Here is a 17,733-nt window from a genome sequence, read left to right as displayed (position 1 = left end):
AGCTGTCGAGCTCACGCTTTTACTGCCATGCCCCACTTCAGAACCACGAACAAAGCTCAGCCCCAACATCCCACCAGTGGACATCTCTGCGTACTTTCTAATCTCGTTTCAAGGAGCCAGCAGCACAAAAGCTTCCTTCTTATGTGTGTACACTACTTAGATAGCTCCTCTTTAGGCTCCTCTGAATGCGTTTGTCTCCCTGGAAGAGGTCCGAGCTCTTACACAGACTTACAAACAAAGGAGTGCAATTACTATTCACAAGCAGGACTTATGCTATCATGTTACTTGTTGACTCTGAGTTGCTTTTTAAATTTATGTGCATTCATGTAATATTTGTTTTTATAATTTTGTAACGGTGCGCCTTCTGGGCCTGGTCTCTCCCTTGGAACACACACACACACAAAAAGAGAGATTTTAAATTTAAAGGGGCTTCCTGGTTCAAGTTTAAATAAATAAATAAAAGAATAAAATCATTTTAAGAACGGGGAAATTTATTTTAATCAAATGAACTTGGTTTCACCCTATGTTTCCCCCTGATACTTCATGTCCCACCTGCAGTGGTTCTATGCCCCACACTTTGAGGACCACTTATTGGACCACAACTTCTTTAATTAACTTTCTTAATGAAGATAAAGCTCCAGAGCAGGTTGCAGGAGCCCCATTAATTCATCATAAGTAGCCCAAAGTGACACTTTTTGAACCTTTTCCCAAACTACAAACCATTTTAGGTTGCGGGGAGAGGACCATAAAAGGATACGGCGCAGAAAGTCAGCAACAATGCATTGAGATACTTATAATATAGAGAAATGGTTGCAGTTTTTGTTCTTGAGCTTGTGCTAAATTTAAGAACAAGGGTTAATCATAGATAAAATAGTCCGTTTTCAACATCAGTTTTGTTCTCCCTTGTTTGCGTTTTAATTTATTTATATGTCTCACTAAACTGTGGAGTCGGATGTCGTGGGTGAAATGTCTAACAACTGCCTAATACCAAAACTAAAATTTGGATATACGTCTGCAAAATTAGCCACATGATATTGATCGTGAAGATAATTTTGTTCAGTGGAGCTTTTTTTCTTTTGTTTTTTTGTTTTTTTTTTTTCCATGGTGATGGGTTGGTACTTACTGGTTGTGAGTATCCCAAGACTCATAACAGGATGTTATCTATATCAGCACTGTACACTCACACAAAAGGCAAGTTGAGGTTTCTCACTGTTGTCATTTCAGTGCTTAACCCACTTACAATTCAAAGTCATACTTGTACAGTAATTGTCACTTGAATCAAGACATAATTACGCATGCATATACAACAGAAACATTCAGTCTCACACTAAAACCACATGTAAAGGCAAACCTTTTTTTAATGCATAATCACATGTGTAGCTTTCCATCAAGATGTTCGAGAGATATAAAAACAAAATATCACAAATTTGTGTTTTCATACATCTTAGATTAGAAGTAACTGATAAATTAACAAAGATCTTTGCATTTAATCAAAAAAAGCCCCCCCCCCCCCCCCCCCCCCCCCCCCCAGGCCAGGCTGGTTAAGTCTTGATTTTTCACATGTTGCAGTCTATGTAGAGTATAGGTTAGGCAATCCATGATTGAGATAAGGCTTTGCTTCAAATAGGGCAGTAACAGACAGCTGCCGAGTTGACCTGTAAGGATTATATGGATGGATTAGCAGAGTTGTCTTAGGGCTCTGATATGCAGCTTGACTCCAGCTTGATGCTGGCTGGATACAGCGATGCAGAACTGCTGTGATGTAGCTGAACACCGGAGCGCTCTTTACTAATTTGTAGATGCTCCTCTCAGATTCCCCTCCGTCAGCATCCTTGTAGCCTGAGACAACGAGTCTCTATCTTTTGTATTAGGTCAGTAACATTCCCTCTCCATCTCAACCTCTGCAGCCATGGCTTCAAGCTGCCTCTGCCGCCTCACTCATGTCAAATCTCTCAATCTCAGAGTGACCTCGAAGTAGCTCTTCTGAGGAGTATCTTGTGAGGCTGAGGATAAGAAAGGCAGAAGCCTTGAAGGTGCAACTGGAGGCTGCCAGTAGTGGAGATAGGCACTGGGGCAGTGAGGGCAGCGGTGTGGCGCTCCCCGTGTGGAGGCGCTTGTGGAGCTTGAGGTGGATGAACTTGAGTAAAGCGGGCTGGCAGAGCTTGCAATGGTAAGGCCTCTCACCTGAGTGTAGCCGCTGGTGGGTCTTCAATTACTAGTGCTGCTGAATCGCTTGTGACACACCTGTGTTAAAACATGGCAGAGGAAGGTATCTATATGAATATTTATTTTGCTCTCAGTCACAACTACTGCATATTTTGATATTTTGTGCTAGGGTACAAACTTTTTGTCCACCTACATATTTACTATGAGAATGGTATGAGTCAGTTCTCCAACAGCTGTAGCCTTACCTTGCATTCATGGGGCTTTTCTCCTGTGTGAACCAGGTAGTGTTTCTGCAGGTGTGCAAGCTGAGTGAAGTTCTTATTGCAGGTCTGACACCTGAAGGGACGCTCCCCGCTGTGAACTCGCAGATGAACCTGAGAACATCATGTCAGAGATATGGATTTCTGTTAGTTTATTTGAGCAAGCTCAGGAAATCAGGTAACTGTTAACTGGTAATATATGGTTAATTCAGTTATACTGTACTCCAGTCACTGTATTTAGCTGGTGGTTGGCATTTTCTTTCACACTACTTTAATGTGATGAAGAGGAACTAACCTTAAGGTTAGACAGTTGTCCAAAGATCTTTCCACAGATGTTGCATTCATATCGGATCTTTCCATTCTGCCTCATGAGAGGGTAGGACAGGGTCTTGTAGCCAATTATCTGCCCACTTCGCTTGGTCTTTTTTAGGGCCATTGCATCCTCAGCATCGCTTTGAGTGGCGGAGGTAAGTTTGGAAGGGAGGCAGTTTGAGGAGGCTGCCATTCCCTCTGGTGGTGAACATCCTCCAGGTGCAAGAGAGGGCAGTGCACCGCAGATTTTAGTGACCCTGGATGAGGCGGTGGATGTGGCAGGAATAGTGAGGTCTGTGTGAATATTGCTGGGAGGGGAGTGTTTGAAATCTCTGAGGTCCTTTGAGGGGATGCTGAGGTAGGCTGTCTTATTGGATATGAGGTCCTGTTGTCTTGTGCTCAGGATCGGTGAAAGAAAGAGGTCTGGTTTGGAATTAAGTGTCAAATCTTTGCAACCACTAATAAAGGCGATTGGAAATGTGGCATAGCTGTCAAAAGGCAATAAATGGGATGAGAAGGCCAAGTGAGGTTTCAGTCGATCACTGTAGAATGGATATGAATGAGCTAGAAGGCCAAGTGAGTAGTGAGGCAGTAAATAGGGGCCATGCGCAAGAGCAGGTTAGCAATATCAGGCCATAGAGGGATCTTGGTAAGGGTTTTGCTCCAGAAGGGCCTTGACTGTGCTGAAAGGTAAAGTGCAGACTAGAAGGGACAGGAGTACTTAGTGCTGGCCTTTTAGCAGCTGGAGGGCTACAGGATGGCAGAGGTGGTAGAAATGCATATCTATTTGCCATGCATAGATTCAGAAATGGGCTGAACTGGGTAGACAACACTGGGACACAAAGCAAAATCTGCAGAGACATTTGTCTGAGACAAAAAACTGTCCAGATGCCTGATGCAGGTAGAAGGGGATTTGGAGGGCTCGTCTCGTAGGATTTCAGAAACGGTATGTCCTCGCTTCCTTGTTGTCTTCTTGGATGGATTCTGTTCTGTGAGACAGAAAAACAATGGAGAAATATCATCACGGGGGTGGCTGTGGCTCAGGAGGTAGAACAAGTCATCTATTAATCAGAAGGTTAGTGGTTTGATTCCTGGCTGCTCCAGTCTGCATGCCAAAGCATCCTTGGGCAAGAGCCTGAACCCCGAGTTACTCTCTGATGCAACCATTGGAGTATGAATGTTAGCTAGAAAGCACTTTGAAATAGAAAACAGTGCTTGTGTGAATGGGCAAATGCAAACATGTATAAAGCGCTTTGAGTAGAAAAGCGCTATATAAGAACTAGTCCATTTACCATTCGCAGACAGGGGGGTCATTTTTAAACATACAATAGGTGTAACATTATCATCATTCAGTTGACTGACACATGCACAAGTGCATTTTTTTTAAATCGCCATGCTTGTTTGCTTTCAAAAATATCTACTCTAGCCCAACTGTTCACTTTGAACATCGGGCATTTCCATCAGGTGTGACCGAGTGTCCCCAACCCTTGCACTCTGTGAAAGTGAATACCAGAAATTAAACAATGAGGATCTGATTGTGATACAGATAGTGTGAAGGGCAAGAGTCAGTGGATACAGTATGCTATTTGCATTAAAGGGCTGGGCAGTTGAAAGTGTATTTTCTCTCACAGGCAGGACAGGACGCACGGGGTACAGGAGACAAAAAACTACTTTTCATTTTGAAGTGACAGATGAACTGTAGATCATACCCAGATATGTTATTTTAAAAGGTGGTGCAGAAAAAAAATACATATTCACAACATAGTATCAGCTAACCTCAGAATATTACATTCTGAGCACAGATAAAGGTTACAAAATCTGGATCAAAATCTATACTTCATCTAAGTAAATTCTCCCACTTTATACCTAGCAAGGAGCTACTGCTTTGCTGACTTACTTCAGAATAAACAAAGAACTTGAACTGACAACAGAGGAAACCCAAATACAGTAGTGTGCATGTACATTTCACCTACTTTTAGACACAATTAACCACAACCCGCCACAGCACAACCCTTATCTTTTGTTCGCTCCCATGTTACCCTGCCCCCACTCCAGAGAGGCCAACGCTTAGCAAACAAACAGCCAACACTGAGCGAGATTTCAATCTGTCAGCACTGGTCACCTTGTCGGGAAGTTCAAGTAGTCAGTAGAGCGCTTCCTACTTTGCTTCCTCCTTAAGAGCCAAATAAATAAAGGGAGGTGTACCAGAAGGCCATTAGGACCTCCAGCTGCCTTTTTTGAATGACCGTGTGTGTAAATTAATATTTTGGTGTGTGCATGTGGTCTTTCTGCTAGCATGTGTGCACTTAGTGTTTGTGAATGAAGGCCAAATGCCGTCTGCATGAATGAGCTGCCAGCAGCTTTCTATGTGGGAGTTTAAAAGGGAAACTGAAACATTGCTTAAAATCCTGAAACTGGTCTCATCTTACGTTGGTACTGTTGCTGCACCTGGAGACAACTCTTCTCTGCTTTCAAGACTCCGCTCTCCTCCTTTGTGTTCTGCATCAACAAAGGAGCTATGGGTGTGACTGAGTAAGTTCTTAAACACCTGCACAAAGAGAGTGTCATTCGGCTGGCGCTTCGACTGGGAGCCTTACTTAACAATGACAGAAGACATCAGATATGTCTCCAAGCGTGGGTATGGTGATAGTTTCTGTTGACTTCAGGAGCACTCAGTCCTTACACATTCCTAAATTGACAGTCCACACACACACACACACACACACACACACACACCCGCGCTTACCATTTTTGTCAATAGCCAGTTGTCCCAGTGGAGGGTAGTTACAGCGCTGGGCAAATTCAGTGCAGTACCACACCAGAAGCTCCTGGCCTGGTTGAAGTCGTTTGGTGGTGTAGAAGAATATGTCCAGGCCACTCTGGCATGCAACCAGGTTCTGCTCCTCCACAGAACACGCTGGATTCACGTAACGCATCCAGTTGCTCCGCTCCTCATTCAAACCATCAAGAATGTGGTGTAAGTGCCCCTCTGAGAAGACCTGTCGCGTGTGAGAACAACAGATTAGAAATAATTCACTCAGTGATTTGAAATGAACCTGAAACCATGAAGTCACAGTTTCCTCATATCTTTATGGTAAATGCTGTAATTGCTTTCATGTTGGATAGGTGCTGCAAGCCTTTGCGGCACACAATATGAGTTACAAAAGCGACACTCAAAAAAGAATTTCTCTGTATGACTTGACTGTAGTATTGGGTATACTGTTTCACCCACTACCTGCTCTCACCTATTACATCTGTGGTGATGCTATTCACCACCTCCCCTGCTTCTCGACGTACAGATATGTTCTTTATGCTTTGAAGGTGTACCGTTGCTTGAGTCACGGCTGTATTATTAACAAATTGTCTGGCTGTTGCAAGTGCTGTTTGGGGTTGCATGATGTCAAGGTTGCTGACTCTGTACTGCAGGATTACACAGGAGCATGTGTGCAATGGAAGATGCCCTGATGCTGCTGATTTGTAACATAAACAGTTCTCAGGCTTAAAGCCACTTCCTTGCTTAGTCAGTGTGAGAGTTTGTGAGTTTGGAGAAGTGCGGACATGTGTATGGTGTATTTACTGGCAGTGATACCACTACTGTGAGAAGCGGAGAGACAGGAGAACCGCTGCGTCACTGAAACCAAACAGCTGTGCGTGTGCGTGTGGTGTGTGTGTGTGTGTGTGTGTGTGTGTGTGTGTGTGTGTGTGTGTGTGTGTGTATGTGTGTGTGTGTGAGAGAGAGAGAGAGAGCCCTCAGACCGAAGCACATAGAATTGGCAAACAAACTTACATATACAGTACATGCACTTTTGAAATCTGTCTAGTCAAATGGCATTTAAAAGACACCAGACCATTGACAAACTGACTCATACTTTGACAGGATGTCGAGCGTTGACCACATTTGCTAACTTGTGCCACGACATAGCCAAAGCAGCATCTCCAGTCAGTCAGAGATACAGGATGTGAACAGTTCTGAAAGGTACATTGCTGAATTTAACGTTTAAGTTTGCAGAGTCTCACATGAGGTTCACTTACCCTCCAAAAGTACTTCCTGTCAGCGTCTTTTGGCAGGGTTTCGTTGGTGTAGCTCTCCCCCACCAAAGGGCCAAAACGTGTCCCCTTAGGAATGAGCTCCTTAGTGATCACCCCAAGCACCTGTCAAACAAGGAGAGCACATAATTGTCAAACAGCATGCTGGTTTACGAAATTGAAGGCCTGAGCAAGCAACCAGATGAACTCTTAGCTGGAAAAACATAATAAGAGGGATGAGATTCATGGGAATATGGCCCTCATTATCCGATCTTGGTGATTCACCAGAAGATGCGGGTCAGTTCATTGAATTTTTATCCCCTGGGAACACTTATGTGGAGAAAAAAAATAGGCAAATAAGCAGGTTGCTCTCATTATTATTATTATTATTATTATTATTATTATTATTATTATTATTATTATTATTATTATTATTATTATTATTATTATTATATACTGGCTGTCATAGCAAATCAAACACACTGAATTTTCCAAGGCTGTGACTGAATTTGTTCTTTCTTTCACATGCTGAATGTTTCATAAGCCGATCGATCAAGTTATCTCTAAGTTACTCTCCCATATTAAAATTTCACTACTCCTCTTGTTCTGCTACTACCAGGTGTGAAACTCACCCCTCTGTCTCGATCCTCCAGGGTGGGGAGGAGTGGATAAGGTGTCATGGTCACACCCCAACCAGCACCTTGAGGTCCACGTTCAAAAAGCAAAAGCCCTAAAGCAATGGTAGTGTATTCTCTCTTTCATCTTTACACTACATAGTGTATGTATCTGGACCAACCACTATAGACTAAGGCTTATAGTTTATCTTTAGTTTATAAAGATAGTTTTGTCCTTGCATTCAATGGCTTTGCCTAAAGGCTTTATTTGATTGCCTTCGCATCACAGATTACTGTAATGCATCCTGCTCTATAGTATCAACCAGACTGCAAACAGTTCTTATTAGAAGGGCAAATGAGTAATACAGATATTTTACTGCAGACACCGGGGCTACCTCCTCTGAACTCCCTTCACTACCTTCCTTTGCAGACTTTTGTGAGAGGAAACTTAGTGTTTCCGTTTCATGACTACTTCTTTGCACATAACCTTTTATCATGTATTTACCACAAAATATTATTGTCAGGACCTTGTCTACTCAGTTATATATAAATTATTTCCATCTTAAATGTCACATACTTCACCTGGAAGAACATTTATGGTGTTATTTATATTATGGGCTTTGCCTAATGGTGTAATTTTCTGCTGGAACAAAGGGATGGGAATCTAAGATAACTACTAATCATAGGGCCCTCAGGCTGAGTGCCCAGAGGCTTGGCTATTGTGTCTCTGTTTGCTTCAATATACACATAGCAGGGAGGAAAAGCTCAAATTAGACAAATATGTCAAGTACTTCCCACTAGAGGATAGATGAGAGGATGGAAGGATGTTGGAGTGACGCAAAGAATCGTCGTTTACTAAAAACATTCACAACTACCGAACTTCACGTACCTGCTTTGATATATTTGGATTGGGATTATTTGTCTTCATAAATTTCTCGCCTTGTTTTTAAAAGAACAAACACTCAAGGCTCCGTGTACGCACCTCCGCTGAATTGTTGCAGTGTTTCAGGGCCAGGTTTCTGGGCAAGGATCTCTCAGCTCGTGTCTTGCCGTTGTTTTTGGACTCGTCCTCCAGAGGTTGGTCCTTTACAATGTAAGTGCAGTTGTCCTCAAAGTCTGCCTCACTCCATGATGTCATGTCAACATCCTGTTTTCCGGGCATCGCTGCAGTGACCTCCGCAGGTTGAGATGACTTCTCTGAGGTTAACATGACTGAGGTACATGAAGAGAAGGTGGCCTACAGAAAATATAGTAAGGATCCCCATCATTCCATGTCTGATTTTATTATTAAAAACTACTCTGGCTGTGGGGATGAAGATACATCATGCTTAGACAATTTTCTTTTATGTCAGAATTTAAAGGAAAAAAAAAACAGTGCCAACGAAAACAGCAGTCAAAGAACCAAAGAAAGTCAAGCTTTAAATTCAGCTAAAAGTAGGTCCCACAGTGTGACGTGTGACACAGAGAAGGAGGCAGACGGATGTTTGTGATATTGTAAGGATGGAGAAACTAACTTTCCCATCAGCTGCCTACACCGGACAAACAAACTTCAAAGTGGAACCTTCAAGTTTGCTGTCCCATTGGGCCCCCCCTGTCCTTTACATCCTGTGACTCAGAATACAACCCCGGGGCTATAACGGAGGTTCCTGTGCACGTCAGCCCCGAAGCAGGATCACTTTCACAAGGAAACCCGCACTACCAGGGAATCAACCAGACTTCCTCTCAACTGACTGAGACTTGGCCGTCAACCAGGTATAAACTCTCTATAGTGACTATTTACTCTATTAAAAAGCCACTGGGGGGGGGGGGGGGGGGTGTGGTTGAATATGGGGGGGGGGGGGGGGGGGGGGGGGGGGGGGGGGGGGGGGGGGGGGGGCTATAGTGAGATATGTTCTGATTAGTCCATATCAAGCTCCCATTTTTAGTAAGCATACCCCCAGCTTACACTTGCAAGATCTTGAGAACTGTCCACAAAAAAACATGATATGAAGACATGTAAATAACTGATCAGAAGCATTATGCCTCCTCATTGACCGGCAGCCCCTGAAGTGCCCCCCTCCTTAAGTACTGCTTTAATAGTTGAAACAAAAGAGTGCAGCGCTACTCTGTTTCCTTTTCTTTCTTTCTGTTCCCTGCTTTCACTCTCTCCCGTTCTCACAGAAATTGCGACTGTCAGGTAGCGGAGCCCTGACAGAGGCACGGCTCCATGACTGAAATAAAGAGTGAAAAAAGCGGTGGCAGACTCGTGATTAAAAGACAATGCTCAGATTGTTGTCTGAGAACTTTTTCCTTTGTAGACTCTCACTTTGCTTCTGAATATGGTAATAAGCTAGTTCTTGCTAATGTATGGTAAACACTCATGTGACTTATGTTCCCTACTGACGAAAGATAAAAGTCAACTCAAAACTTCAAACTGAGGGAATGATCGCGAGGCATACAATTCCCAAATTCTGCACATTTATTTATGAATAAATCTATGGTTAGTAACCCTAATAAAAAGGCTGCCATTCATCTTTTCGGTGTTTTAAACAGGTGTGACAATCAGAATGGTAGAAACTGCTCTCTGCCATGTATCCACAACAGATGGACTTATGCTGCAATACAAAAGAATATCAACATATTCTCAAATGCAAATAAAAGTACAAAGGGATGAGATTTATATATAATGTTACACCCTATTTTTTCTCTGAAGTGTCACCACAGCTGACTCGGAATGACTGTCACAAATGTGACAGCTCACTTTGAAACCATTGAACCAAGTGACACAGCAGAAAATAATTCTGAAAAATCAAGACATGAGTCAAAGCTCACAGCTGTGGCTCAGGGGGGGTGACATGTAACAGGTTAACTCTAGAAAGCGCCCACTTTGCTTAGTTTGAGATTGCGCTTCATGGGAGAGTGTCACAAATGCAAGAAAGTAAAGTCAAGCCAAAATGTCTAACACTGCTCAACATGCTGTAATATTTAGCACAATCTCCATCATGTGGTAAATGAGAAGATGATCTAGACAATTTGCATACTTACTGTAAAGCCTTGGAAGGAGCCACACATAGGCAGGCTGTCTGTGCCCTTCTTGAGCTTGAGTGTCTATAAGCAACCAGTGGCTTTCTGTCTCTTGTCTTCTCTCCTCATCTTCTCTCTCTCGCTCTCTCAGCAGACCTCAGTATCTTATGTGTGACTGACTGCGCAACTGAATGCTAATTGTGAGTCTTGCTTCTACATGGGCGGAGGGAATTGTTTGACAGTGTAAAAGAGAGAGAGAGAGAGATCTACACTCCCTTTTCCTCTCATGCTCCCTCCCCCCTCTCCCCTTTGCCCCATGACTCCTCCTTGGAGTGTGTTTGTTGTGGTGGTGCACGCATGTTTGTGTGTATGTGTCACTCTCTTTGCCCTGAGCACAAGGCTTTCTTCCAGGGAGGTGCACTGGCTGTCACACAGCTATGTCCGGATCAAACAAATGCATCTTCATTTTCTGTCTGCCGTGGATGGGAAGATACCGTGTTGTGTTTGGATGGAAAGAGGAAATCAGAGCTCTCTTTTTTTTTTGGTTGTTTGTTTTTGTAAATTTTAAGTTTAAAGTAAGTCAATTTAGCTTAAGTCACTATACGCATTCAATGCAGCACAGGATTTTTACAGAATAATGCACATGAGCTACACAGCAAACAAGAGGTCCCAGAAATAACAACACATAAAACACTAATCTTCTGTAATAGTCTTTGAAGCAAAGTAATATCACAGTCATTTCTATTATGTTCTGCAACCAAATTAGATCATCAGGTTAAAAACACACACACACCCACAACAAAAGTTGCATGCAGCAAGGTGATGCCTATTGCATACAAAAAATTTAATATCCAAACCAGCCCAGCAACAGCTACAAGTAGGAATAAGTCTGTTTTGCTTGCTTGACCTTGGTAGTGATGCTGAGGAGCTTAGAGATACAAACCTATGAGATTAATCAAAATTCTGTTTGATGTTATGTAATGCTTAAATTGAGATGATGAATGATGATGATGATGATGATGAACTAGACATATCTGATCCAAAGCACAAAAAAAAAAAGAGTAATTAAAAAAAAAATCTCTTGAGCATCAACAAATACAGGTTGACAACTTCTGATTTACACTGTGCATGTATACCTTATTTAAAATTAAAATCTAATAAAAATTCAACGTGTAACGTGAAGCCGTGTCATACCTTCCAAATCTTATAAGCCAAGATAACAACAAACAATGAATGGAAAACTCTTAAGGGTGTTCTGGTGCATGTGAACTCGTATTCAGCTTCTCTGCTGTACTGCTCAGTGGGGTTGAGGTCCAGAATTTGAGTCCAGATCTGATGCCCGAGTGAGATTGAGATCTGCAGCCTTGTTTTCACCCCCAGGCTCCTCCCCTCTTGCTCTTTTCTCCAAAAGCAACATTTGACTTGGCAGGATTCCAGCCAGCTTGGGAATTGTTAGAATTTTCCTTCTTGTCACCCACGCGCTAGACACGCGCCACACTGTGAACAGCCGCGTTGTACACCTATGCGAGAGCTTAATTCCACATGCCGCATTAAACATCTACACCGGCCACATTCACTTTCTTCAGTTTAGGGAAGTTCACAATGCACTGGCATGTGTCAAGTGGATTCTGGCACTTGTAGGCTCTTCTTTGTTTTTGTGGTGTTTTGTCCTTTTCATGCTTCCTGCCCACTCACCACACCTGACCAAGCTACTAATTAGGACTGCTGACATGAGCCACCATGTAATTTAAAATCCACTTCTGTCTCTCACTGTTTCATTCTCTTTCTTTGCCTTCAGTCATCTCATTCATCACCTTCTATTCAGCTCGCCGCTCCTCCGCCTCCTCCTCTTCCTCTCTAATGCCTCTTTATTTGGACCTTCTCTACAGTATGTCTATTACTCATACATGTGTGAGTAATTCTCATAATGACAGCATGGACTTTAAGTCTGAGTTGTGTACAGGCCTCGGAGACAAGATTGCACGTACGGGTGGATGTTTTTGAGTGTGGGTGTATATGTACATGTGTAGCTACACTATATTGCCAAAAGTATTCACTCACCCATCCAAATCATTGAATTCAGGTGTTCCAATCACTTACATGGCCACAGATGTATAAAACCAAGCACCTAGGCATGAAGGCTGCTTCTATAAATATTTGTGAAAGAATGGGTCACTCTCAGGAGCTCAGTGAATTCCAGCGAGTCAATTGCTGCAGACCTCCAAACTTTATGTGGCCTTCAGATTAGCTCAGGAACTTAGAGAGATTCATGGAATGGGTTTCCATGGCTGAGCAGCTGCGTTCAACCTTTATATTGCCAAGCACAATGCAAAGTGTTGGATGCACTGGTGTAAAACACACCGCCACTGGAACATAGAGCTGTGGAGACATGTACTGTGGAGTGACAAATCACACTTCTTCTTCTGGCAATCCAGTGGACGAGGCTGGGTTTGGTGGTTGCCAGGAGAACGGTACTTGTCTGACTGCAGTGTGCCAAGTGTAAAGTTTGGTGGAGGGGGGATTATGGTGTGGGGGTTGTTTTTCAGGAGTTGGGCTCGGCCCCTGTTAATGCTTCAGCATACCAAGACATTTTGGACAATTTCATGCTCCCAGCTTTGTGGGAACAGTTTGGGGATGGCCCCTTCCTGTTCCAACATGATTGTGCATCAGTGCACAAAGCAAAGACCCTAAAGACATGGATGAGTGACTTTGGTGTGGAAGAACTTGACTGGCCTGCAGTCCTGACCTCAACCTGACAGAACACCTTGGGATTAATTAGAGTGGAGACTGTGAGCCAGGCCTTCTCATCCAACATCAGTCACTGACCTCACAAATGTGCTTCTGGAAGAATGGTCAAAATTCCCATAAAACACTCCTAAACCTTGTGGAAAACCTTCCCAGAAGAGTTGAAAGTTGCTATAGCTGCAAAGGGTGGGCCAACATCATATTAAACCCTATGGATCAAGAATGGGATGTCACTCAAGTTCATATGTGTGTGAAGGCAGATGACAAATAATTCTGGCAATATGGTGCAGCTGGAAGTTAGTTTAGACTATCTGATATTTGAGATGGCGTTCTGGCAATCTAATGGACGGGGCAGTGGCCAGGAAGTGTAATGAAATGTAAGCTGCATATATGCACACTAAGAATAACATGATCACTGACCGACTTTGAGCAGTTTAGGATGCACTGCAGGAAGTGAAAGAAGACATGTCATGTACCCAAAGCAGGGCAATGACTATTTTGTCAAAGAGCAGTCACCCTTTAGATTTACAGTATCACAGTAATTTTCTAAGCAGACTCAGATTAAATGTGCCTTCAGACAGAAAGCGAAGCAAATTTTTTTTGGCCTGCATCATCTGCATCATTTGCATGAATTTGGTTTTGCCTAACTACGTACAGCCAGTGAACCTTCTGACAAATAAAAAATAAATAAATATCAATTTGCATATATCAATTTTAATTTGTATCATTTTTGCTGTATCTTGCATTTTTGTACAATTTATTACTCGCACCGCATGTGTCTGATTGTATACATCAAGCTTTTAAAGGGAAGAAAAATCACATTGATGATGTACATGTCTCAAAAACTCATATATCAAATATAATGCACTTGGCATTACAGGGTTAAAGGGTTAGTTCAACCAAAATTGATCATAGCATCCACCCATTTGTTCAGGTTTTGAGTATTTTTCTCTTTAACCATAGAATTAAATTACCAGGTCACATGTAAAAATTAAAATGCTATTTTTTTTTAAGTGCTTTGAAATTTGACATTACAGTTAATCAGCGGTAACATTTCATAAACAACCATGCAGAAACCTGCTTTAATACAAGCTAACAGTACCTCTGGGGAAGGGCTCCATAAACGGCATGGGTTGCTCTATAATTTCCATGCCCACATCTGCAACCTGCCTTGGGTTATTTCTCGCAGGAGAACTAAAGGTGACCACTCCTTCCTTGTCACCTCCCCCAAGAATGAGGACAACGTGCTTTGGCAGTCGTGGCTAAAACTAAGCCCATTTTATAACCCATTACTGCTGAAGCGTTCGACAGAACCTCCACCTCTGGCTTTTTTTTCTTTTTTAAGTTTTACGGCTGACTCGAGGAGAAATATTTTGAATTTTATCACGGCTATCTTGTTGTCACAGTCGCCTACTCTGATCTGTCACCCTGCCGTGCTGTGCTGTTATCAGCCTGTCAGCCATGTCAGCCTCCTCATCTATTTCATGTTACTTTAAGTGATTTCCTTTACCTTACATTACCCTACGCTCTCAACAGCTTGTGTTTGAGGAAACACTTATTCTCACATACATTTCATCCGGTCTTTGGCAGTTGATTGATTGAGGCAAGATAAGCTTCATTTACATGGCAGCAGCAGCTATCTGAACTCAATGAATGTGGTTTTAGTTTGTTTTGGGGTTTGTGCTTTTTTGAAATCAGAAATATAGTGATGCACCTTGTCTTTCTCCATCTCTTTTCTGTCCTCTTATCTATTTCAGGTGTTAATGTGGAAAAAAAAAAAGACTTCACCACTGCAACACAGCCACCACCCACCTAGTCTAGCCATTTCCCCTCAATTGCTGGATGATCTCCTGTTGACAGGCCAAGGGTTATTATCATGGTCTCAAGACCAGGAATGCTACTGCGCTTCACAACAGATGTCTTTTCAAATCCCGACAAAACCACCCACAGAGATGAGGAAGCAGGAAGAAAAATGTTTCACTTGTACTCAGCTGACCCACATAAGGTGTTTTTTAAACTTCTGAGTAAATGATAATGTCCACTACTAATAACTGAGTATACCTCTTTCTTTCTTTTCTTTTTTTAACATTCACCAGGGTAGAAATGTTCTGCCCTTCTCTGGCATTGCTTTAACCTACCTGCAGCATTTGTGTTTCTGCTGTAAAATATGAAGCTGCTGCTGCATTAAATTTCACTGAACTTGAAGCGTTGAGTGAAACAAAATGGGTGTGCTTACAGACACTGACATCTTTAGACATCTAGCTGTGCAAACAAGGAAGTGTCAGACCCCCAGGAGCCACACCTGCCTGCATCAAATGCCTTCTCACATTGTTTTGTCTTCCTCTTGATTACTAAGCCAGACTGTAATAATGACCAACAGAGGGACCCGTCATCCGGGAAGGATGCATACAAACTATTACACATACTCACTCACGCAAACACTCACTCCCTTTCTCAACCTATCTGCCCAACTAAAACGGAAAAAAAAAATTAATAGTGTATACTCAGCATATCTTAATCATACAAAATTGTATCATATAGTCCTGTGAAAAAGAACATTTTCACGGGACTCCATGCGGTCCTCTGAAAAAGTACAGCTCATGGTTCATTTGGCTAACCACCTTTAACAGCGATAACTTGAAGTAATGGTTGTCTATATGATTTTTATCAGTCTCTCACATCCTTGTGGAGGAATTTTGGCCCGCTCTTCTTTACAGCATTGCATCCGTTCATTGAGGTTTGCATGTGTTGTATTGTGCATGCACCGCTTTCTTAATGTCTCGCCACAGTATTTCAATGAGGTTGAGGTCTGGACTTTGACTGGGTCATTGCAACATCTTGATTCGTTTCTTTCTCAGTCATTCTGTTGCAGATTTGCTGCTGTGTTTGGGGTCATTGTCCTGTTTCATGACCCGGTTTCAGCCAGGCTTTAGCTGTCAGACAGATGGCCTCACATTTGATTCTAGAATACTTCGGTTTACAGAGGAGTTCATGGTAGATTTAATGACTGTTAGGTGCCCAGGTTTTGTCTTTGTAAAACAAGCCCAAATCATCACCCCTTCACCACAGATCTTGGCAGCTGGTTTGAGGTGTTTTTTGCTGATATGCTGTTTGGTTTCCGACAAACATGAAGCTGTGCATTATGGCCAAACATCTCCACTTTGGTCTCATCTGTCCAAAGGTTCTAGAAGTCTTGTGGTTTGTTCACATGCAACTTTGCAAAGCCAAGCCATGCTGCAACATTTTTTTAAAGAGAAGAGGAAGCCCTTTCTAAACCAGTCATACTTGTTCAGTAGTTTTTTTTTTTTCTAATTGGACTGTCGTGAACTTTAACATTTAACATGCTAACTGAGGCATGTAGAGTCTGAGATGTAGCTCTTATTTTTTTTTTGTAGTTTCTCTGAGTGTTTCACAGTCTGATCTCGGGATGAATTTGCTGGGAAATCTACTCCTAGGAAGATTGTGGCATTGCATTAACATACACCTGAATGCTCCAGGAAACTGCAAAAATGTATGCTTTTATACAAGTCCTCACATTTGCTTATAATCAAAAAAAAAATAATCAAGTGCATTTGATTAGCACCACCTAGCTGCTACTTACTCTCTTAATTTTCATGGAAGTAGTAAGGGTGTACTTACTTTTTCACAGGACTGTATGTGTTTGTGTATATATCTGGTTGTCTGTGTGTATAAAATATTTTTTGTCTCTATGTAATGCTCACTATTTGGCGATTCCTGCTGTATTTTTGCCACTGAACAAATAGCCAACCACGAGGTGAACCTGAACTATGCAGTCTGATAGCCACACACATGCATACTTAACTTCCTTAAACAAAAATCCACAGGAAGCCTTATGACCCTTGAGCTGATGCAATAGTTTTAGCAGTATGCATGTTCATGCATATCCCTTCCCTTCCTTACTGTGTTAGTGCTGTCTTGCAGTAATTAGTACTCACTTAGATTTTAATCATCAACAGTTCTGCCAAAAACATATATTTTGAAATGTTTTGTGTGATCCTTTTAAAAACAAAAAGTCAAGTGAAACCCCTTCAGCACAGCAACACCACTGTATGACTCATAATGGCAAGGGAAAATTATTTTACAGTCACTTGATGAGTGCTTAAATTTCTTGCAAGAGTTACGCGAAAAGACTGAAATGAGCGTTAGCCCTGCGACAGACTGGCGACCTTTCCAGGGTGTGCCCCGCCTCTCACCCTATGGCAGCTGGGATAGGCTCCAGTTCTACTCAATTTGAGCACTCAAAGTGCTTTCTTACTACAAGCCTCATTTACCCAGTCACACAAGTGCTTTTTTTTTCTATGCCTAAGTACTTTTAAGTTAACATTCACACACACATTCTGATGGATGCATCGGGGGCAACCTTGGAGTTTAGCATCTTGCTCAAGGATGCTTTGACATGTAGGTTGGAGGAGCTAGGGATCAAACCACAACCCTTCCAATCAGTGAACAGCCCAGTCTACCTTTAAAACCACTGTCACCCACGAATTAAGTCCATACAGTCACTGAATGAGCTGTAGAAATCAAAACTGTTCTTTTGTACTGGCTGCAAACAGGTTTAATTATGCTGTAAATATGGACACTTTAAA

At 42.3% G+C, this 17,733-nt stretch overlaps 1 protein-coding gene across 1 annotated transcript; it reads right to left on the bottom strand.

The window, feature by feature from the left end:
- Positions 1-1,536: 1,536 nt before the first annotated feature.
- prdm1c (PR domain containing 1c, with ZNF domain) lies at positions 1,537-10,551 on the bottom strand. The gene is given in 15 exon segments (XM_030721888.1): positions 1,537-1,890; positions 1,892-1,923; positions 1,925-2,018; positions 2,020-2,048; positions 2,050-2,095; positions 2,097-2,211; positions 2,214-2,244; positions 2,412-2,540; positions 2,722-3,355; positions 3,357-3,526; positions 3,528-3,727; positions 5,485-5,737; positions 6,771-6,890; positions 8,361-8,615; positions 10,403-10,551. Coding segments are annotated over 15 exon segments (2,202 nt in total). The 5' UTR covers positions 10,430-10,551; the 3' UTR covers positions 1,537-1,823.
- Between the last annotated feature and the right edge of the window lie 7,182 nt (positions 10,552-17,733).

The sequence above is a fragment of the Archocentrus centrarchus genome, chromosome 24 (assembly GCF_007364275.1).
Source record: "Archocentrus centrarchus isolate MPI-CPG fArcCen1 chromosome 24, fArcCen1, whole genome shotgun sequence".
NCBI lineage: Eukaryota > Metazoa > Chordata > Actinopteri > Cichliformes > Cichlidae > Archocentrus > Archocentrus centrarchus.
Note: the sequence above shows the minus strand (reverse complement) of the source record. Positions and strands in the feature narration are given on the sequence as shown.